The sequence below is a fragment of the Colias croceus genome, chromosome 15 (assembly GCF_905220415.1).
Source record: "Colias croceus chromosome 15, ilColCroc2.1".
Taxonomy (NCBI): Eukaryota; Metazoa; Arthropoda; class Insecta; order Lepidoptera; family Pieridae; genus Colias; species Colias croceus.
In genome coordinates, this window is record NC_059551.1 from 7,243,477 (window position 1) to 7,267,827 (window position 24,351).

The 24,351-nt window shown below is 35.8% G+C and overlaps 4 protein-coding genes across 5 annotated transcripts in view; 3 read left to right on the forward strand and 1 right to left on the reverse strand.

Annotated features, from left to right (window-relative positions):
* Nucleotides 1-24,351, forward strand: part of LOC123698106 (SET domain-containing protein SmydA-8) — a 542,384-nt gene that overhangs the window by 9,841 nt on the left and 508,192 nt on the right. The gene's annotated exons all lie outside the window — the stretch shown is intronic.
* LOC123698100 (centrosomal protein of 162 kDa) lies at nt 882-11,278 on the reverse strand. The gene is made up of 5 exons (XM_045644695.1): nt 10,829-11,278; nt 2,836-3,394; nt 2,177-2,692; nt 1,792-2,006; nt 882-1,292 (listed from the first exon to the last, which is right to left on the reverse strand). Exons 1-5 carry the CDS (start codon nt 11,189-11,191, stop codon nt 1,080-1,082), a joined length of 1,866 nt encoding a protein of 621 aa, XP_045500651.1. The 5' UTR covers nt 11,192-11,278; the 3' UTR covers nt 882-1,079.
* LOC123698104 (carboxypeptidase B-like) lies at nt 4,097-10,811 on the forward strand. Of its 2 annotated transcripts, XM_045644700.1 has the most exons (10): nt 4,097-4,232; nt 6,278-6,562; nt 6,655-6,846; nt 6,995-7,114; nt 7,564-7,697; nt 7,803-7,963; nt 8,557-8,688; nt 8,970-9,066; nt 9,900-10,046; nt 10,476-10,811. In XM_045644700.1, the coding sequence occupies exons 1-10, from the start codon at nt 4,115-4,117 to the stop codon at nt 10,713-10,715; spliced, it is 1,626 nt and encodes a 541-aa protein (XP_045500656.1). In that variant the 5' UTR covers nt 4,097-4,114; the 3' UTR covers nt 10,716-10,811. The 2 variants fall into 2 exon arrangements, with proteins under 2 accessions (XP_045500656.1, XP_045500657.1); XM_045644701.1 differs by lacking the exon at nt 6,995-7,114.
* Nucleotides 12,597-23,820, forward strand: LOC123698097 (pre-mRNA-processing factor 6). Its single transcript, XM_045644691.1, has 17 exons — nt 12,597-12,824; nt 12,912-12,971; nt 13,098-13,221; nt 13,605-13,735; nt 13,926-14,185; nt 14,473-14,733; nt 15,114-15,307; nt 15,855-16,125; nt 16,416-16,552; nt 16,688-16,765; nt 17,164-17,380; nt 18,860-19,023; nt 19,656-19,832; nt 20,132-20,265; nt 20,851-21,001; nt 22,230-22,340; nt 23,184-23,820. Exons 1-17 carry the CDS (start codon nt 12,730-12,732, stop codon nt 23,406-23,408), a joined length of 2,790 nt encoding a protein of 929 aa, XP_045500647.1. The 5' UTR covers nt 12,597-12,729; the 3' UTR covers nt 23,409-23,820.

The following is a 24,351-nucleotide window of genomic DNA, read 5'->3' on the forward strand; positions in this document are numbered from 1 at the left end:
CTATCCCTTCCTTATAACAAGCAAAATGACATCATCCGCTTTATATATATTAGTATAATATAGTTACTACAAAGACCTTAGAGCATTAAACCAACAAAGACAAACCCGGAATTATGTCGTGGATATAATATTATAGTATATCAACAATATTTCATACGTACTGTTTATTTGGCTTTTGTACTAATCTACTAAATTAAAGCAGGTGACCTGCTGCAGGTCATTTTGTTAACTTGAAATGGTTGATACGTTGAGTAAAATAATAAATATTTCAGGGTAAACATTCACAAAAATCAAATGCCCCGCTAGTCTAAAACGCAAATATGGAATAAATTATAATTGAAAATTCAATCTAATCGAGAAATATAATTGACCTGCATTAAAAAAGAAGCAAGATTATTTAGAAACCAAGTATGTAAGTACTTAATATATAATTTCTAATAATTATGTTTATTTGGAACAAACAAACAGGTAACCGAGTGCAGGCCACATGCAATTCACACGTGCTACTAAACGCCAAACGGGAAAGTGCATTACCTCGTTTCTATGTGGAACGGTAAGGCGAGCCACAAAGGAACCTATCGCAAAATATATTATTTCTCACATAACGTACATATATAAAACATAGGTACCAATCACAAGTTATTACGTAGGTATTTTCTCGTTAATAACTGCTTGATTACAACCGTTTCAAATTAATCAACAACATTCAATTGCTTATAACATAACCGCAAATTAAATTGAAGATATTGTAATTTTGACTTATGTTTCTACGTATTTTGTTAACATTTATAAAATCAAATCCAATCAAATATTAAGTTATACAGCAGAAAGTAATAACTGCATTACTGCAAAAGGGCTGCTGTAACCATCTGTCGTTACGTTTATTTCAAATAAACATAATACAACTATCGAAAACCGCTTTCATAATTTAAGTAGTACATATTTACCAGAGTTTGAGTAGGTATACTGTTCAGCAATTCACTATCCGGTATTCCCCATCGACCAAAGACAACGAATTGCAATTTTTGAACAATTTTTTTTTTTATTATTTTGTCAACCCTTTTTCACCGAACAAATTTTTATTTCCTCTTTGGTCCCATATTATCCCCGCCAGCGTGAACTTCATCTTTAATCCCGGCTTGGTACCTCAACAATTTGTCATCAGCCGACCGAACTCGCTCCTGCAATATTTCTACGGTACGATTCAATAGTTTAATTTCTTCTTGTAACGGATAAAGCTGCATGTTCATTTGCATTAGCTCCTTTTCGTGCGCTAGTTGTAGTGTGTGCAGCTGTTGAATATTATGAATGAGGTGCATTAGTTTTGTACCTACTTGTATTTTAGGATAAGGTCAAAAAGTTCGTAAAAGCTCTTTTACGTCTTAAAATTTTTATTATTGGACATGCATATTTTGTAATACAGTTATCTATTGTAAGTTGTAACTATCCTATTTACATATTATAAACTATTATGGCTTACAAATTCGTGAACTAAATTTATAGGCTTATCCATATAACTCAAACTAGCTTTCCGCCCGCGGCTTCGCCCGCGTTTTCAAAGAAAAACCCGCATAGTTCCCGGTCCCGAGGGATTTCCGGGATAAAACCTATCCTATCTCTCAAGTTGGATCGAACTGCACATAATGTGCGAATTTTATTATAATCGGTTAGGTGGTTTAGGAGTCCATTGAGGACAAACATTGTGACACGAGATTTATATAATATATTATATATAAAAGAAGATGTTACTTTGACAGTTAAAAAAACAGTTGCTTTTGAAATAGTACTCACATCTTGAATTCGCTTCTTCTTCAACATAATGAGATCTTCGTTGGTCCTCTTCAAAGACGACAACAAACTGACCCTCTCTTCCATGAGGTCTTCCTTTTGCTTACGAACTTCCGACAGTTCTGCCTCCATTGCGTTATTCGCCCGTAACATAACATTTTCCGTTGATTTTGCTGGTTTACATCCCGCTCTCTTTTGTGGATTAAAGTTCAAAAGAACTGAAAAAATATCAAACAATAGTTTATTTAGTCAAAGTTAAGTTGAATAACAAAATCACTCGCAAAAGGACACAGAATTTGTATGAAAAAGGAAAATCATTATTTATCGTTATGAATAAGAACGGGCATAATTTCAATTTAATCAAATGTATGGATTGGGTATACTTTACATTCTTTCTCCTTCTGTAGACTTCTCAAGTTTTTCTTCAACTCTTCTGTCTCCCTGTTAATTTTGGCTATAGTTCGTTGTTTGGCTGTTAGTTCAGTCTGTAAACCTTTAATAGTGGCTATGAGATAACTGTCTTCCTTCAGTCTGTTAAAAATTAAGGCGGAATTTTGTGTCAGCCTGCTTACAGCAGACGACGCTCTATCTGGCTTTAGGAACGTTTGTGTAGAAACTGTATTTTGGTTTTTAGGCACTGTTTGGACGGCTACTTCGTGTAAATTTATTTTATTAATCTTATTCTTCAGATCCTGGTTCACTTTCCGATCCTCCATTAATTTTCTTTCGACGTCAACAATGTGAGTTTCATACTTCTGTTTCATATCGGTAAATTTCTCTTGAAGAGTCATGAGGACACTGTGGAAATGACTTTCTTTGTCTTTTAACTCCTGCTCGAGTCTCACTATGCGTTCTTCTAGAAGCTTCTTTTTATTGTCTTCCACAGTGGACGATTTTGACGCAACTAAAAAAATATAAGTTTTAGTTTTACCAGGAAATATTTAAAATTCCACACAACTCAAAAGCATTCAAAACAATTAGTTGTTAAGCTGTTAATACAGTACTTTTTCAAAGCCTACAATATAATTTTGATAACTGTGTACAAACCTATTAGAGCAGACACTGAGTCTGGATGTTTCCGCCTTAAAATCATCTCCATTTCCTTCACTTGCCGCTGCAAATCTTTTATAACAGTTGCATCTTTTTCGCGTTGAATCGTTAAGTTCTTTCGTTCGTTTCTTTCTTTATTCAGTTCTGCAAGAGCGCCTTGTTCATTTTGTTTACTCGTCTTCAATTCTGATTCCTTATTGTGGTATTCTTTTGCAATTCTATTCACAAATTTCTCACACTCTACCAGCTTTATCTCTGCGTTCTGCTTGTCTTCCTCCAACTGGTTGATCTTTTTCTTTAACGCCTTGTTATCGTCAACGAGTTGCACATTCAATAATTCAAGACTTTTCACTCGTTCATTGGTATCCTTGAGTTCTTCCACCAATTGTTCGTGTTTACAATTGTTAAGTTTTTTCGGCGTGCCAGATGTAAATCGAGCCACTTTCGCGGCCTCTTTTTTCTTCGAATCGATAACGCCAGCGGAGAAAGGTCTCGCCTTCGACTTGCGGCGGGTTTCCTTGTGCTCTGTCCCATGTTGTTTTGGGATATGATTGACCTTAAATTAGTTAATTCAATTAGAAAACAGGGAGATTTTCAATATGAATTAAAGATCGCAATAACTTAATATTTCATGTTATGTATGTTTAGCCACAGCTCAAAATCTGGGTCAATTTCAAATAAAACAGATGCTTTTTAAAACTTGTTCCCCGGGTTAAACCGTAGGTCATCGACTTGAGAAATTGGATTTGTTGAATAACTGTAAAACTGAGTGCCTTGGAGAGGCCGATTGAATCTGAGTATTGGAAGAAAAACATGTTTACAGTAAACAGTTTGTCGTTATTAAATAACTGCAATTTGATGGCAATGACCGAGCATGGCGCCTGCGCAGCGAGCTGGTTCCTAAACAAACATACAGTTAAACGTTTATAACCACTAATACGACTTTGTTGGAGTATATATTGACTTCAATGTATTAACCATAGAGACATCGAAAATCTATAACAACATCCATAATCAAAAGGATGTATCTAAATACAAGATACCTAGGTAGTTAATAGAATTATGAAATCACATCCATTATTGATGAATATTTAAAGCGAGAATATAAAATAAAAAAAATAAATTCACCGCATAAACTCCATATCGCAAAATATTTGCACATGGTAAATCCAATGGCACGTTAGAAGCAAAATTATAATCATAACAATGACGAGATGCTATACGATTGCACAACGTATAGAGCTTAAAAGGGTGTTGTTGCATATATGCGCTTTCCATGGGCCGGCACGAGTGGTCAGTCGCCATGGAGTCGTGGGTAAGAGCAGTCGTGCTTCTGGTGGCTATAGCCGCCGTGCTCGGAACACCGCTGGTCAACGATCTTGAACCAGGAAATGGTAAGTTTTTTATGGCTAATTGTATTAAACCGTTTTAATGCTAGGTTAACCCCATTTCATTCTGGTTTTTATTTAAGAAACATGACGATGTAGGTAAGGGGTTCCTGTATACGATTAATATTTACGACGCTCATAAGTTGTTTACGAAAAATAAAATTAGTTTATGCAAAATAAATAGGTACCTAGGTAAGAGATTAATAATTGATGATGAGTATATTCTTTAGATATTTTAGCATAATTATTATTACATCACAATAATAATAATTAACACCTGTATAGATGATGTATCACATTTTTAAATAAGTACCTACCTGGACGTTAGTTAGATAGGTACATTTTTATACAATGCAAAAGCGAAATTTGTTTTATTTTTCGATCAACTTTATATAAACCACAGAAGACACCTAAACGTAGAGCTGAAAGAAAATTTTGAGAAGATTTTCACCGGACAAGTAGATTCTTCTCCAATCTTATCTTTATTTGAAACCTTATATTTGTACTATATTTGCATGTAATTATATATACATATATTTTGAAATATTGGAAACGAGGGAAAAAGTCTATATATAAAGCCTTTAATTTTCCACAACCTTAAGCGCATTTTCCTATCGACAGTTCCGTGGACATCTAAACATTACCGGAACTTGGGCCAATTATTCTGAACATACATTTTCCTTGATAGAATCGTGATCAAAATCTAATATGTAAAGTTACGGAAATTCAATAGAATAATTTATTTCTAATCTATGCCAGTAATGTCGCAAAACAAAGCTTCATCATCTTTGCACAGAAACAATATTTTAATATAACTTAGGTACCTAACTACCTACCTATGTATTTTAAGAAAATTATCACATGTAAGTATGTAGAGACATTGAAACTGTAAATTATTCATTTAATAAAATATAATCATATTTTCTAATCTAACAATAATATACGGGCAACTATAACATTCGTACCAATACAAATTATACAACAGTAAATCAATTTAAAACGCGACGTCTAGTTACATAATAAATTATAACCAATATTAAAATTATTTCTCCGGTCTGGCAATAAAACGTTTTAAATAAATATTGATTACTTGTCCTGCCTAAAAAGCGATCCAATTTGTAGGAAAATTTGAAAGTCCTCAAAGAAAATTGTATAACTACCTACTCATACCTAGATTATAATATTCATAGATTAGGTACCTATACAGTTTCAAAATAACCAGTAAACTCGTCACGGGTTAAAACTTAAATCTATGTTTTAAATAGCATCGCAAATTGTGTCAACTCTACAACCGTTACAATTTAGATACTGGTCAAGATCAAGCTTAGCGTAAATGAAAACCGAACCTCGTCCAGAGAAAGCCATTAAACATGTCGATGAAACGAGATCCGCATACTAATTAACATTTCTATTATGGATTCATTAAATGTTCTTATAGCCCGCCGTAAAGTTGAACAATACTGGTATCCTTTGCAATAAATCAATCGACTACTTTCTTGTTTCGTTATTCATAAAATCAAAAGTGAAACTATTTAACGCGACGCATGGTCAAAATAATGAATATATTATGAGTTAAAAGAAAACGGATAACCCGATAATTAAGATACCTACAAGCTCTCAGTCAGATTATGGTATGATTTAAACTCGTATTTAAATATTGTGGTATTTCAACCTCAATTAATATAAACAATGTAACAAAGATTATATCTGAAATTACCATGCTAACATAGGAGCCAACACAAGCATCGTCCGTTGATTGAAACAAAGGATTATTATAATTGTACCTATTCGTTAAATTATAGCAGTGATAAATTAGCATTTAGAAATCATATTATTGTTGGAATATGAAAAATTGGGATATAGATACATAAATAGTAAATTAAATAGTGTTCATTTATCATTCTTTTCATAAAATACGAGTATGCATTATTCTTTTATTCACATCAATAATCATCACTAATCTCATGTAAATTTTATTTTATTGAGCATTTACGTTAATAAAATGTATTTGTAATTGAAGTAGTTACCTACATGTTTATCATCATTTTTAGAATGGCCCGATCTTTATTCTGTTAAACAACCAAGTGAACCCGAGGAACCTGCTTATGTTGAACGTATAGAAGGCGAAACCACTGATGATCCGGTAAACGCTATTGCTGAAGAATTGCCACCAAAAAATGTTGATGAGATTAAAGAAGAAGTCCCACAAATCATAGCAAGAGCTGTGGAAGATGAAAAAGACGACAAAGTAGACTATTCTGGAGCTCAAGTATGGCAAGTTTCAACAGAAAAGAGCGGCGTGCGCCTTATACTCGGAAGACTACGAAGGAGGAATTGTAAGTATCACATAATGCATTAATATCAGTCCTCTTTGTGTGAAATTAAAAAATCACTCAGTGATTAATGTTTCATTTGTAATTTCATCTAGTGATTGCAACATGGTCTGGAAACCACTCGTACGTCGACGTTCTCGTCAAATCAAACGCAGTAGAAAACGTAACAAAATTGTTCCAGAGAGAAAACATTGATTTCAATATAATCATTGATGACCTGCAAAAAAGGATCAACGAAGAGAACCCTCCCCTTGACCAAAATGAAATCGAACTTCAGGATAGAAGAGGTAAACATTTGTCTTTTCTTTTATATATTTTGATATTATATGCCTAACTCTTGTCTATAATACCTACCTATTCTTTTGCTCAAGAGCTTAAAAGATGGAATTATTATTCGTAAACAACATTCCAGGGGATGATGTGGTTTTGTTACAGCAAGAGCTTACAGTTTTTGGCGTGATAGGGCATACCACCGTCGCGTAGGTTATATAGGTGCCTACATGGGATATAATTCCCTCAACATTCCCATGGAGTATTGGCCGAATGCGAACTGGGGTTCGTCGTTGAATTCAAAAGCACTGCAAACATTTGCACCTTCAAGTGTCTAATTTGTCGTTTCTAATAGTGGTGTGTTGTATGTTATTAATATTTAGAAATTTTGCATGGAAAGTAACTTTAGTTAGGTACCATAATCGTGAATAACCAGTCGTGGTTGCAGGTTGCTAGCTACGTAGAGGGAAAGTTGGCAGAATGAAGGGCCGTGAGGTACCTACTTGTTAGTGTATATCTATAAAAAGATGATTTCTTGGTTTATTATGTTAAATTATAACTCTTAAGCCGATGAATAGAAAATAACGTTGGCTATTGGGAAATAGAAATATGTTTTTTAAATAAACTCATTATTTTTAAAATAGGTACATAACTTTGTGATCGGTTTACTGAGAGATATTAAAAACGAATAAGTTATATTTTTTCGATATCATTTAATCAAAACACATTTACAGGTCATCGCATGACGTGGAAGCAATACCATAGAATTGAAGACATTCACGGCTTTTTGGATTATTTAGCAAAGACGTATCCTGCTATCGTCAGTGTAAAATCTATTGGAAAATCTTACGAAGGCAGAGAGCTCAAGGTACCCACAGTTCCTTTTATTTTTTTATTCCAGGGTAATGTAACTGGTTCACGATCAATGTTATGGGAAAGATTATAAACATAATAATGATCTTATTTCTTCCAGATTCTACGCATATCCAATGGTCAAAGGACAAATAAAGCAGTCTTCATAGACGGTGGTATACATGCAAGAGAATGGATAAGTCCAGCTACAGTGACGTATCTAATAAATCAAATTGCAGAAAACTTCGATGAAGAATCAGACGAAATTAGGAACATCGATTGGTAAATATATTTGTCATCAGTATTTTTTCTTCGATCGTTCTATCTCTTAATGTAAAAACCCACAGAGAGTTGAACGAGGAAAAGCAACCCACTTTTGATTTTTAAAATAAAAATCTTTATGGCTATGCCATATAAATACTGTACAAATACAAAAAAAAATCTGTGGGAATGGTAGATTTAGTTGAGTTTGAGTTTGAAATCACAAAACATAACTTCCTATAACAATTGATGCGTCAACTTGGTCCACATGAAAATAATATTCACTGGCACATTCGAACCATAAAGATTTTTAAAAAGTAAATTGTATATCGAAGGAACAAATTTAAAGCACTAAAGCCACTTTCTATAAATTATAGTAAAGCAGGTCGCATAAAGCGGGTAAACGACTAATAATAAGAAATCTTTATAACTAACAAGTCGGACACATATTATCTAATTATAGTCGCTCGCTTTTATTAACCGGTGTATAATATGAGAAATAGGTAATATACATTCTGTCGGATGTATAGCATATTATTATCTTAGGACCCATGAATATCTAGCGAACAACGGGAAAAGGAGTTAAAGATTCTTATACGGGACTTTGCCTACAGGTATTTCTTACCAGTGGTGAACCCAGATGGTTACGAGTACACACATAAAGCTGATCGTCTGTGGCGAAAGAATAGGAAACCAACAATTGGCACCAGACAATGTATCGGTACTGATCTCAACAGGAACTTCGGGTAAGCATTATCTATAAGCTCGTCGTCGTCAGTCTTCGGCACTACACAGAATGGAAATTTGCAATAGGCCCTGGAGGAAAAGTACTTCAAAACACTCTTTTATTATTATTCGTATCGATTGGAAAATGAAATAGAATACTTGGCTATTTCAATGTTTTCGACGGAATATTTCCTATCCGCTGTATTTCATTATTTAAGTACTTTTCCTCCAGGACCTTTACAAACTTTACACTCTATAACTATATGTTCAAAATGTATAAATTCTTATTTGTTTTGTGCAGATATCGATGGGGAGGCAAGGGTTCGTCATCAAATCCATGCAGCGATATATTCCGTGGTACCCGTATGTTCTCCGAACCAGAATCAAGAGCCGTTGCAGTAAGTGCCAAATATTTATTGTTCACTTAGAATTTATACAGTTTAAATTTTCAGGAAACCAAACTAAGCTTGTTTGTTTGATATATAGCAATAAAGAATATTTACTCTTAGAAAAAACTTGTGAGGCGTTTCATACGCCAGAAACATTTTAAACGGCCGTTAATAAGCCGCGCTCTTTCACTCTCACTTATAAAACAGATCTCGCTAGCTCGCATACACGAATCGGGCGATTACCTGACTATCGTATTACTATTTTGGAGCGTGTACAACATATTTTAAAAAAGATGTTTGTATAAAAATAAATATAAATTGGGGCATGGCAAATTTCATTCAATAACTTGATATTTATTACCGTGAAAATATAACTTGATTTAGAGTAGGTACATAATATGAGTTTAGATAAGCTAATAATTTGAATTTGTAGAATAATAATTAATATCTCAAGTAATGTCACTTGAAAGAAGTGGAGTCCTCAAGAATACCTTTTCATAATAAATAATTAATATTAAATATAAGTGTGTGATCCAGCAATAATGAAGAACACTTAAGAACTTTCTACTGACTCTTGTTAGATAAAATTGATGAGAAAGATAAAGTTTTATCAGTAATTATCTAAGCTAATTTGAAAGCCCTTCACCATAAAATTATTAAAATACATGGCGGCGCAAAACAAAACAAATAACTTTCACAATTCAAGAAAAATGCAAACATAAATTCTTAATTTGTCATGGACTAAATTTAAACTTTTTATTCTTTATCAACATACAAAGAGGTTCCTTGCTGGTGCTGGTCCTTTACTATATACAAATAATGAAATTAAATGACATTTACAGGACTTTATCACCAACTCGGCAGCTAATTTCTCGGCATACCTGACCTACCACAGCTATGGGCAGTATCTCCTCTACCCATGGGGCTATGACAATGCAGTCCCTCCAGATCACAAAGACTTAGATTTAGTGGGAAAGGAAATTGCTGCAGTAAGTTTACTAAGTATACTCCTACATGATATGCTGACATCTTCACAATAATAATACTATTTGCATAACTACTTGTAGTCAAATTACAGTAAATCATTATTATGGTATTATATGGGTTGATTTGGTTAATAACTCAGGCCCCGGACACAATAGAAAATCTATTGTGTCTGGGACCGATAGGGCTTCTTGGGGCTCAATGGGTTAAGAACCATTTCAGGCAACAGGATCAAGTTGACTATATTAACACATCAAATACTAATAATACATTGTTAATTTGATGCCAACCATGGCTACCGGAGTTGTTCAAAAAGAAGACAAGTAGATAATTTCATGCAAATCCTACTCGGTCACTTTTCATTGTTGAGTATTGCAGTTTGAGTAACCAACACATATTATTGGAAGAATTTTTAAAATTATGTTAATTTACAGGCCATCCAGCAAGCAGGTGGAACAAAATACACAGTGGGATCATCAAGTGGAGTCCTATATCCCGCAGCTGGGGGCTCCGACGACTGGGCAAAGGGCCAGGGCATCAAGTACTCCTTCACCATTGAACTTAGTGACACTGGCAGATATGGCTTCATTCTACCAACATCCTTCATTGAACCAGTGGCTAAAGAATCCATGGCTGGAGTGAGAGTTCTTGCAAAGTACTTGCATAAGACATAATTTTAATATTTAAGCATTTATTTAAACTAAGGTTGTGATTTATATTATATTTTTAAGTAAATTATTTATAAAATAAAATAAATTATTCTATGCTGATGTGTTGTTTTTCTTACCTTTCCATTTGAGCTCTTGTCGTTTTCTTTATGTGGTTCAACACTAGGTTCAGTTACTTTGATATCAGGAATACAGCAATCGCCAGGATATGAAATAACATTGTTTGCAGCAACTGGGCTACTCTTAAGTAAATTTTCTGTTTCATTAGCTATGTCTTCAGCCCTTTTTAATATCATTTCTACATCTTCGTCATCTCCCATCTCTGTTTCTTTATTGTGAGACAGCTTTTTAATCTCATTAAATATCATTTTTATTTCCTCATCGCTGTCTTTAAACGCCTCACAAGTTTTTTCTAAGAGTAAAAATTCTTTATTGCTATTTTCAAATGACTTCACTTCTTTAGAACTAGATATTGAAGACATGATTACTTTAATAGTAATAAGACACCATAAATTAAATTATTTAATAATGCTCATAGAAGTGCTGTGATCTCAGAAAATATATTTATATTCTGTTGCTAGGCAACCGGGAAAATTTGAAGACTGAAACATCGAAAACTAGTTACTAGAAACAACAAACAAAATTGCACCAATTTTCAGTGCTAATGTCAAATGTCAATTGTCAATAATTCAATGGTGACACGTGACAGGTGACTGCAAGCAAAACCGCGAGAAACTGTAGCGAGGTAGCAAGAAATCTTCAAATCTATACTTAATATTATAAAGCTGAAGAGTTTGTTTGTTTGTTTGAACGCGCTCATCTCAGTAACTACTGGTCCGATCTGAAAAATTCTTTCGATGTTAGATAGCCCATTCATCGAGGAAGACTATGTACAAGGAATATACTACTTTCTACCGAGAGCTATATAACATCACGCTAAGGCCAACACGAGCGGAGCCACGCGGGTGAAGCCGCGGGCGGAAAGCTAGTTTCAAAATAAAAATTGTTGCCAACATATTGTGTACAGTTTCGTACTCTATGTGATAAATCCACCTTACTGTTCTGTGGATAAATCCCAATTTAGATTATTAATCAATAAAATTAATATAAGAAGGAATGAGCGATTATAATATAGGTTTGAGATTGAGTGTGGTTTGAGTCACGTTACTTGCTCTGTGGAAACCAAGTGGAAACACGTTCGAGTTGTGGTACGAGTGCTGTTTGAGTTACTGGTCGATTAAGGAAAGCTGGCATGTTCACAGTACTCACACTTATGCAATTTTACTATACAGTATGTTCAAAATAAATGCGATTCTAGTGTACCTAGACTTGAATTGTAAAATGGGTGCGTTGTAGATAATATGAAAACTCTCATTTAAAATTACAATTTAAAAGTAACTCAATCGATGAACTTAATTATTTATACTCATACCTAATCAATTTTATTGTATTATAGTATTGATAATCATTCAATTATCAAATACCTAATAATTAAATTTCATGTCATATTCAAAATAACGATATAAACAATACCTAATAAGCGAAACCTTAGCACGTAAGAGATAAGGCTACATTACAATAAAAGCTGTATTGTTCAGCTATATATGTAAACGCTGCGCGCGAGAGAGATGGGCAGACTTTTCATCTGTGCTTTTCATGATGCGTATGCAGTATGACGTCACGCCGCGCGCGTCTTCATAGACACTATACAATATGTGCAAAGTGTGAATGTGTTTACGTTCCAGCTCTTCTTAATCGGCCAATATTGAAATACGATAATTAGTATATTCTGTCATCTGTGGTCAATTCTAACGAATAGCTAGATTCTAATCTGTGATTCTAACTGATAACTGACAGTCACACTGACAGTCGACATACCGAAACAAATGTCAAACAATATTTGTTATATTTATATTTTATCTCTCTATCATTTTATTTGATAATATAAAGTATAAACTCAGAAATAAGTGTAATTCATTTAATATTTGATATTTCTTTTATTCCAATTACTATATCCAAAATGTCTGTGCCACCACAAGCATTTGTAAATAAAAACAAAAAGCATTTTCTTGGTATTCCAGCTCCTCTTGGTTATGTAGCTGGTGTTGGTAGAGGGTAAGTTAATAGTTATTATATTAAGAAGTCATGGTATCTACTGAATTCAGGAAATGCGATAGTTTACCCACTATATTTTTATTTCAGTGCTACAGGTTTTACCACACGATCTGATATCGGTCCAGCCAGAGACGCAAATGATGTATCGTAAGTATTATTAAATTTATAACAATTTACTTCTACAATCTTTATTTTAATAGAGAAAAATATTATGCCTTTGCAATTAAAATGTAATATTTTCAATAACGTGAAATTTGTGTTTTCATTTTTAAGTGATGACCGCCATGCACCGCCAGCAGCTAAACGCAAGAAAACAGAAGAAGAAGATGATGATGAAGATTTGAACGATTCTAATTATGATGAATTTTCAGGATATAGTGGCTCTCTGTTTTCTAAGGTGCATTTTTTATATTAAATCTGTTTTCATGCAAGTAATTGTTATTTATAATTTATATTGTATTCTATTTTATTTATTTATTTATTTATTTATTCAGGGCTACTTACAAAACATACACCAATAAAATAACAGATATAAAAGATACAAATATATATAGCTAAGTGTTGTTTTACTTATAAGTTGCCACGGTTTGTTAACGGACAAAAAGAAAAAGAAAAATATACAATTTATTAAAATGACTAAATGACTATTTTGATTATTAACAAAATAAATCTTAGTTAAAAAAAATACATATTTAATTTTAATACAACTGCAGACTACATGTTTATATTTGTTATACACATATAAACATGTATGCATTATATTTGTTATTACATTTACAGGATCCATATGATAAAGATGACGCTGAAGCTGATGCTATTTATGAATCTATTGACAAAAGAATGGATGAAAAAAGAAAGGAATACAGAGAAAAACGTTTGAAAGAAGACTTGGAAAGATATCGTCAAGAAAGGTACAGTATACATTATCTATCTTTTTACCCATTTGAATTATGGACATATTAGGTAAGATATTGATTATATTATAAAAACCATTTTGTACTGTTCCACTGAATATTTATGATAATTTTTTTGATGTTTGTGTAGTTCTACATCGCAAGCATAAGTAACTCCAAGATAATCATGTCTGTCAAAATGTTTCAGGCCCAAAATCCAACAGCAATTTTCAGACCTCAAACGTGAATTGAAAACAGTGTCAGAAGATGAATGGGCTGCAATACCAGAAGTGGGTGACGCGCGTAATAGAAAGCAGCGTAACCCGAGGGCTGAGAAGTTCACACCTTTACCTGATAGTGTGCTGTCAAGGAACCTTGGTGGGGAGTCAACGACTTCTATAGATCCTGGTTCTGGTCTAGCATCTATGATGCCTGGTGTTGCTACACCTGGAATGCTGACACCTTCAGGTAACTAATGTTATTCCAATAAACTATTTTGATGTAAAAGTGGTTAAATTTTGGTGATAAAATAGTGATACAAAATTATAATTTTTGTCCTATTTAAAAAACCTTAATGAAACAAAAATATTTTATACCAAAATCAATGTCTTTTTTTCACACATTCAATCCTTGTTTCGAAAAACTAAAAAATATGTAGATATTATAAATTTATAATATTATGTAGTTATTACACTATGTATTTTATCCTACATTTGTAATCTATTTTATAATTTATTTGTACAATTTTCTTCTAGGTGATTTGGATTTAAGAAAAATAGGACAGGCAAGAAACACATTAATGACAGTGAAACTATCTCAAGTATCAGATTCAGTCACTGGACAAACAGTAGTAGATCCAAAAGGATACCTAACAGATCTGCAGTCTATGATACCTACATATGGTGGGGATATCAATGATATCAAGAAGGCTAGGCTATTGCTCAAATCTGTGAGAGAAACTAACCCTAATCATCCACCTGCATGGATTGCTAGTGCTAGACTTGAGGAGGTTACAGGTAATGTGATAATTTAGTCTGAACATTTTTTGTAATTGCTGTTATTGTCACATGACTTATTTAGATTATCGAAATTGTGTTATGAATCTAGATTGTAGGACTATTATCATCTGAAAGTAATTGTGAACTTTTTGCCTGATAATTCATCAACAAAAGAATAACTATTCTAAAATTAAAAAAAAAGCAGGAAAATGTTGGAACAATGGCGTAAATGCCATTACTGTGGCAATATTTTGACTCTAATATAACATACAAACACATAAAGTTTTAATTGCGCCTGGTAAATCTGTTTCCTTCTATTACACATTTTAATAATATTTTTATTAACATTTCCTGTCTTTAAACTGTTAAAAATAATTTCTTTATGATCTAAATAACAGGTAAAGTCCAAGCTGCTCGTAACCTCATCATGAAAGGTTGCGAAGTGAACCCCAGTAGCGAGGAGCTATGGCTTGAAGCAGCTCGGTTACAACCCATAGATACAGCGCGGGCTGTCATAGCGCACGCGGCTAGGAATTTGCCGCACAGTGTGAGGGTGTGGGTGAAGGCGGCTGATCTGGAGCAGGAGCCTAAGGTACCATAGATAATATTGTATAGTCATAGGTTATAGAATGTTCTGTAATCGGCAAAGTGTTAGCTTGCAACTTCATAATGGAAAGCTGCAAAGCGAAGTCGATCTGGAGCAGGAGACTAAGGTTACCATAGATACTGTATAATCATAGATTATAGAATGTTCTGTAATCTTTTAAGTGTTGTCTTATTTCCTCATAATGAAAGGCTGTAAAGTGAAGCCGAACTGGAGAAGGCGAGCATGGATAATAATGTACCATAGATATGGTACATTATTGGCTATCTAGCCATAATTAAAGCCAGATAACCATAGAGAATAATTACTATAGATTGACATAAACTTTATAGTAGGATTGAAGAATATGCACCTTTTAAATAGTCCATAAAAATATTTTAATTTAAGTAATAGGACTTTCTGACAACTGGCACTCTTCTAAGTACCCTTAAAATTTAGCATACTGTAAAAAATAACATTATTGCACACATAATACTCCATTATTTTTTTTGATATGCTTTTTTTTTCCGTAATCCTTCAAATGTATTTTTAACAGGCGAAACGTCGCGTATACCGCAAAGCTCTAGAACACATTCCAAACTCGGTCCGTCTCTGGAAGGCAGCCGTAGAATTAGAAAACCCAGAGGACGCTCGAATATTACTATCAAGAGCTGTAGAATGTTGTCCCACAAGTGTGGAGTTATGGCTTGCTTTGGCTAGACTGGAGACATATGAAAACGCAAGGAAAGTGCTAAATAAAGCCAGAGAAAATATACCTACTGATAGACAGATTTGGGTGACTGCTGCTAAACTGGAAGAAGCGCATGGTAAGATAATTTTACTAATTCTTTAGCAAAATTAGGTATAATATGTTAAACAAATTTCTAAATTAAGCATTTATAGTTTCATATTAACATGAATGTTTAATATATAAGAATCTATTAACATTAATATTGTAAATATAACAAAAGACTAATTTATGTCTATGATTGAGCAAAAAAAAATCTCAATAATTCAATGTCAAAAAAATATTCAAACCTGTAAAAATTTATATTTCTATCAAGAGTTTTTTTCGTTTGTATTCGAGTTTGTCTTCATTTATATTATTTTTTATCAGGCAACACACACATGGTGGAGAAAATCATAGACCGTGCCATCACATCGCTAAGTGCTAATGGTGTTGAAATAAACCGCGAACATTGGTTCAAGGAAGCAATGGAGGCCGAGAAATCTGGGGCTGTGCATACTTGCCAGGTAAATATTGAAAATTTATGAAGGTCTTTAATTTACGAACATTTTATAAAAAAATATTTTGTCACCCTAAAATGTTATTAATGCGATATAAATTATTAAATTATGTTACTGTTAAAATAATCAACACTTTTTCAGGCAATTATTCGAGCTGTTATCGGACATGGCATTGAACCAGAAGATCAAAAGCACACTTGGATGGAGGATGCAGAAGCGGTAAGATTTTTTTAATCATTAATTTATTTAAAATTATGGTGTTATTGTATTTGTATGTAATGATTTCATATTTTAGGGACAATTAAAAATTCAGAACGCGTCATGTATTTTCTTCATTGCCACAACGCGTCTAACATGTCGGTCACAAACGATTGTCGCAACGCGTCGTAAGCGTTTTCATTAGAGATATAACACAAAATTGGCGTTGAATTTGATATTTTCGTTTTTATGGTATTTAAGTGCTTTCTATTCTTCAAATATTTATAAAAATTCGCGTTGTGAATCTTTACTGTGACCATGATGTGTTGTGAGCAAAGTTTTCGCACAACGAGTGATTTTGGTCTATGAGCTTAAAAACCAAATAAAAGATTCTCACAAAAACAATTATCTGTGAGCAGTGCGCAAACGAAGGCGCGTACGAGTGCGCCCGCGCAGTGTACGGGTACGCGCTGTCCGTGTTCCCGTCGAAGAAGTCCATCTGGCTCCGAGCAGCGTACCTGGAGAAGCAGCACGGCAGCCGCGCCAGCCTCGAGGCGCTGCTGCAGCGGGCCGTGGCGCACTGCCCCAAGAGCGAGGTGCTGTGGCTGATGGGCGCCAAGTCCAAGTGGCTGGCCGGTGAGTGCTGTGGCTCCGAGCAGCGTACCTGGAGAAGCAGCACGGCAGCCGCGCCAGCCTCGAGGCGCTGCTGCAGCGGGCCGTGGCGCACTGCCCCAAGAGCGAGGTGCTGTGGCTGATGGGCGCCAAGTCCAAGTGGCTGGCCGGTGAGTGCTGTGGCTCCGAGCAGCGTACCTGGAGAAGCAGCACGGCAGCCGCGCCAGCCTCGAGGCGCTGCTGCAGCGGGCCGTGGCGCACTGCCCCAAGAGCGAGGTGCTGTGGCTGATGGGCGCCAAGTCCAAGTGGCTGGCCGGTGAGTGCTGTGGCTCCGAGCAGCGTACCTGGAGAAGCAGCACGGCAGCCGCGCCAGCCTCGAGGCGCTGCTGCAGCGGGCCGTGGCGCACTGCCCCAAGAGCGAGGTGCTGTGGCTGATGGGCGCCAAGTCCAAGTGGCTGGCCGGTGAGTGCTGTGGCTCCGAGCAGCGTACCTGGAGAAGCAGCACGGCAGCCGCGCCAGCCTCGAGGCGCTGCTGCAGCGGGCCGTGGCGCACTGCCCCAAGAGCGAGGTGCTGTGGCTGATGGGCGCCAAGTCCAAGTGGCTGGCCGGTGAGTGCTGTGGCTCCGAGCAGCGTACCTGGAGAAGCAGCACGGCAGCCGCGCCAGCCTCGAGGCGCTGCTGCAGCGGGCCGTGGCGCACTGCCCCAAGAGCGAGGTGCTGTGGCTGATGGGCGCCAAGTCCAAGTGGCTGGCCGGTGAGTGCTGTGGCTCCGAGCAGCGTACCTGGAGAAGCAGCACGGCAGCCGCGCCAGCCTCGAGGCGCTGCTGCAGCGGGCCGTGGCGCACTGCCCCAAGAGCGAGGTGCTGTGGCTGATGGGCGCCAAGTCCAAGTGGCTCGCCGGTGATTAGTACATCAATTTAGCATATTCAATCCATTAATTTCTGCTCCTAGTACAGCGAAGACGACGCATGTTTTAAAAAAATAAAATTACCAAAATAAATAAAATAAAAATAAAATAAAAAACCCGTGTAGTCGCGCTGATGACGTGTAAAACGTGATACACGTGCGTATGAAGGTCAGAGGAGGACCGCGCGCTCTATCCGTTGCGCTACCCGAGGCGCATTTGCACCAAAGATTGCGCCACTGCGTGCGTATTTTGTTTTAAATTTGAACCTTATGACACGCACCGCTTCATAACGAAAATTAATAATTTTTCATTTACACGAAATTTCAATTATTGGGGTTAAATTGAGACAATTTATTCACTACACCACAACGCGTCTGTATTGGTGTATCTGCACTACTGTGCGTCAGCTGAATATTTAAAATAAGCTGTGTGATAAGAGAATGACATGAACTTTTATAGACCCCTAAGCATAATTTGATAATTGATTGTTCATTTTTTTCGGTTCGCAGTGCAATTCGAACATAGGGTCAATATTATAAAACAACATTTGGTCGATACATAATCGATACGTAATTATAAATTAATTTCTATATTAGGCGATGTACCAGCAGCAAGAGGTATCCTATCCCTCGCTTTCCAAGCGAACCCGAACTCAGAAGAGATCTGGTTGGCCGCTGTCAAGCTCGAGAGCGAGAACAAAGAGTATGACAGAGCGAGACGGCTGCTCGCTAAGGCTAGAGCGTCTGCGCCCACGCCACGGGTGAGTCTATGGTTTTGTGTGTTCTAAATTTGAATTTAAATTATTTTTCCATCCATAGACAGGTTATTTTTAGTAATTGCTCGTTTTTAAGTGAAGACAATTTTTTTTTTTAAATTTACAAACTTAAAAAAAATTGTCTTCACTACACATAAAGCTACAGCATTTAACAGTGGTTGTTAAAAAACTATTAGTTAGTTGAGTGAGATAGTGAAACCGCTTGTTCCGGATTCGCCCGGGTTGTGTTGATAGAAAAAAATATTTAAGTTTTACTATAAACAATAATTATTATTGACTGACCGGTTGGCTTAGTTGGTACCGACCCTGCCTTCCAAGCCAGAGGTCGTAGGTTCGATTCTCATCCCGGGCAAATATTTGTGAACATAGATGTTTGCTCTGTGACTGGGTGTTAATTATCTATACATATAAGTATTTATTTAAAATTATATATGTATGTTTGTCAGCCTTTTAGTTTCTATAACACAAGCGAAAGCTTAGTATGGGATCAGGTCGTGCCATGTGTGAAAAATTATCCTGAATATTTATTTATTCTATTGCTTAAATACTGCCTAAAATGTTATTAGGTAATTAGCTATTCAGATATTCAAATAAAAAAAATCATACAATTTTATCAGGTAATGATAAAATCAGCTAAACTGGAATGGGCATTAAACAACATGGACGAAGCGCTCAAACTTCTCGACGAAGCTATAAAGGTGTTCAGCGACTACGCCAAGTTGCACATGATGAAGGGACAGATTGAGGAGCAGATGGGAAAAGATGATGATGCACATAATACTTATTCGCAAGGGGTGAGTGTGGGATATAATCTTTTAGCATACATACATTACATATTTGAAACAGTAATAAGAAAATAACGACCCTAAAATAAAAAAAATGCAATAGAAAGAATCTACAAGAGGAAAACAATTATTCAATTAGGAATTTAATCGAGAACGTCTCGAATAAGGCAACCATTACGATTACCTTTTCATTTTGCACTTATCTAAAAAAAAGGAAAAAAATATTACGAGCAAATTCTGATTTAAGAACACATGTATTTAAAATGCATTTGTTTACTTGTATGAAAATGTTCATTTTTTTATAACAGCTAAAGAAGTGTGCGACATGTGTGCCAATGTGGATATTATTGTCGCGGCTCGAAGAAAAGCTCAAACACGTGACCAAAGCCAGATCTGTGCTGGAAAAAGCTCGATTACGGAACCCAAAGAATGCTGAATTGTGGTAAGTAAAACATAATATCGAACGGTGAAATTATGTATGTTTTTACACCTTATTTCACGTCAGTAATGATGAAACTAATATATCGGTTATTAAACATTTCACTTGCCTAACTACATGCAGGCAGAGATTGTTTTCGGACAATATAATTTTTAATGACATCGAAAGTATAAAGTATTGAATACAGTCGAAGAATTGTAGTTTTTAACCGACTTCAAAAAAAAGGAGGAGGTTATCAATTCGGCCGGTATATTTTTTTTTTTTTTTATGTATGTACACCGATTACTCCGAGGTTTCTGAACCGATTTACGTGATTCTTTTTTTGTTCGATGCGGGATGGTGTCGAATTGGTCCCATAAAAATTTTATTCGAATAGGCCCAGTAGTTTTTATTTTATGAGCATTTTTGTCTGTAGGTATTTGTAAATTTTGCAAGTGCAAGTTTGAAGTCGGTTGTTTTTAACGCAGTTATCACTTGTCTTATTTAAAGTAGTGTTGTTTTCATTCATAATCCTTTAATCCTCTTTTTATCTATTTTCCTTCTCATCAGCATCATTAAATACGAAATAAATGTTTTACAAAACAACAGGTTAGAAAGTGTACGCCTAGAACGTCGTGCGGGCGGCGTAGAAATCGCACAAGCGCTAATGGCGAAAGCATTGCAAGAATGTCCTAGCGCCGGTCGTTTGTGGGCAGATGCTATATTCATGGAGTCCAGGCCGCAGAGGAAGACTAAAAGCGTGAGTTTATGGGTTATAGTGTAATCGAACAAATTTGGAAACTGTTACGCCTTTAGTACACCTATGCATTCGTATGCGGCAACGAATCTCTGCGAAACTACTGCGTAGCAAAATATCTGCGGAAAGTACACAGCAATGTTTTCGCAACTTTTTCGCAATGCGTCTGTGTAATGGCCATTTCGCAGTTCCTTGCGAAACAATACCGACAAGGACGCAACTATTTCATCTATCTATGTGCTAGAGTGAGACATATCATATGCGAAAACCTGCCACACTACTGACAGATTTTTCGTTGTTTCGCTGCCGCACGCAAATGCGTCGGTGTACTAACGGCGTTATAGTGTCGTTTCATCACAGGTCATATTTTGACAAGTTAGAGTTTGTCCGCTTAGGACGTCGTGCTATTGGCGTAAATATTGTCATGGCATGAGCTAGTTGGTATACATAAAATAAATTCCACCTTATTCCCTTCTAATAAAGTCGGATTTTGATTGGGCTAATGCTAATTACTAATCAATATCTAAACAATGTCCTAACCAAATGTCTACCTTCGGTAAATAGACGGACATTGTTTGTCGCTGATTTAAGTATCTAGTTGTTAACTTGTTAGTAATGATCAAAGTGATCAATTAAGTATGGAGTTAATTTATGATACAGGTCGCGTCAAGTAAAAAGAACGCTGACGGTTAAGCTGCGCATTGGCGATTTATGTGCATTGGTGTTATGAGGTGGTATAAGAATAACAAATAGGTAGTTGCGAAGCCACGATTCGTGAGCCTAGTTCAAAAATAAAATAATCGGCACATAGCTTACGTGCAAAACTCGATCCATGCGCAAACACACCCCATCACTTTCATCCAGCGTTCTTTTTACGTGACGCGTACTATGATATATAAAAGAGCTAGATACGTTACCCGCTCTCTATTTTGGCAAGAAAAAACTCAGCTAAGTGCCCGAGTTTCACTTAGTCACGCACCATTCAGCGTCGTGGCTGGACGTTCTTTTTATATTTTAATCGGCAGTTGTTATTACGAAGTACATGAATGAGACATGTATTATGTCTCGTGCGTGAGAGTGAAAGAGAGAACAACTTTATTGGTGATAATGCGTTAGTAAGTAGGTATGTATTAATTACGCTGTTTTTTAGTGCAATGATGTTGGCGTATGCCGCGTCTACTAGTATAATAGGTCATTGGACGCGTACTGTAATAATTAATGTTTGCTAAAGGTCGACGCGTTGAAGAAATGCGAGCACGACGCCCACGTGCTGCTGGCGGTGTCGCAGCTGTTCTGGACCGAGAGGAAACTGAACAAGTGCCGAGAGTGGTTCAATAGGACGGTACGTTGTTTTTATGTTATATAGTATTATATGTATAAATCTCGTGTCACAATGTTTGTCCTCAATGGACTCCTAAACCATTTAACCGATTATAATAAAATTCGCACACCATGTGTGATGTGCTGTTCGATCCAACTTGAGAGATAGGATAGTTTAAATCTCAAATCGTTTTAGAGAAAGCGGGCGAAGCCGCGGGCGGTAAGCTAGTTTAATTATAAAAGGGACATCTTGGCTCTAGTTATTATATATGTACACTTGTTACTTTTTAGTAAATGTGAAAATGAAAATCCAAGAACTTAATTTTATTACTATGATAAAGTGAATTGAATATATAATTTTAGACGAATTGAAAATGCTCAAGCCGTCTAATATTTTTTTTAAGTGTTAACTTCTTATGGTAGGGTACACCTCACGCTTCGTTACGTAACAACATTATTTTATCATTATTTTAACTTATCACTTCTACCGAGCGTCCTGACACGCACACTTTTTTTAAGCTATTGCATAGCTTCTATCGCGGGCCTTGAGTGCGGGGACCGAATCGAGAAATTCCGTAACGAAAAAAACCTCACGCTCCCCACTCCGACGGGCTCGGAGGTGTGGCTTGAAGGCATAGCATGCAATAGATTTACCGCGGCAGTCCCCGAGTGCCACTTTTTTAAGTTTTTACTTCTTATGGGAGGGCCTTACGCTTTGTTACGTAACAACATTATATTTTTATCGTTATTTTACTAATCTCTACTGAGCGTCCCGACACACTTTTTTTTTAATAAAAATAATTTAACATTTGCATTTATTGACCGCGTTCAATTCATATTCGTTGTTTTCTTATAACAAATACAGGTAAAAATCGATCCGGACCTTGGAGACGCGTGGGCGTACTTCTACAAGTTCGAACTACTGCACGGCAACGAGCAGCAACAAGAAGATGTTAAAACTCGTTGTAAAGCAGCAGAACCGCATCATGGCGAGAATTGGTGCAAAGTCTCTAAGGAAATAGCTAACTGGTGTTTCAGTACGGAGCAGATATTGTTGCTTGTTGCTAAAAACTTACCTGTACCTACGTAGTGTGAATTTGAAGATTAGGTTAATTGTAGAAGTTCGAGTCGAAAGTTCGTTCGACTGCACGGCAACGAACAGCAACAAGATGATGTACATTGTAAAATCTAAAGAAAATATTTTGTTTTCTTTTTCCCAAAAATTTGAAAGTCAAAATGTCTAACATGTTAATGTAATGGAGAGTTCAATTCGTAATAAAGATGGAATTATTAAAAAATTGTAATTTAAAGCCACTGCGTGCTTTAAGTTTTGGACAAGCACAGAAAAATATGTATCACTCTTTGATAAATTACATGTTTTTATTTATATAAGAAGTCATAATATGAGTTAATTTACAAAGTCGTATAGGTTAATTAGTTAAGCTATTGATTATTTTAAGTTAGTCGATGTATATTAAGGATTAATAAAATATTAAAAAGTACTTGGTTCTTTTATTTGGTACATTTTGTGTTGTTCCTTTTGCTACTACAAAATAAATAAAGGTATCCATACTAATATTATAAATGCGAAAGTAACTCTGTCTGTCTGTCTGTCTGTTACTCAATCACGCCTAAACTACTGAACCAATTTGCATGAAATTTGGTATGGAGATATTTTGATACCCGAGAAAGGACATAGGCTACCTTTTATTGCGAAATATTATGTACCACGGGCGAAGCCGGGGCGGACCACTAGTTTCATATATAACGTGACGTGAAAATGTTTGGAATATCTTGAAATATCATAATATGTTGCACTATTACTCTACACTATTGTTATGAGGGCACTAATAAATGTGCGCTGCGTTTTAACTTGTTTTAAAACGATGTATACAGTAAAGGGTTAATACAACTTTCTGCAACAATACAGAATAAAGATTTTATCCACAAAATGCATTCTTCGCTAACACTGCCTCTATATTTATAATAATTTATCAGTTTTATCCGTTTCGCATTAAATTTTTTGTTATAAT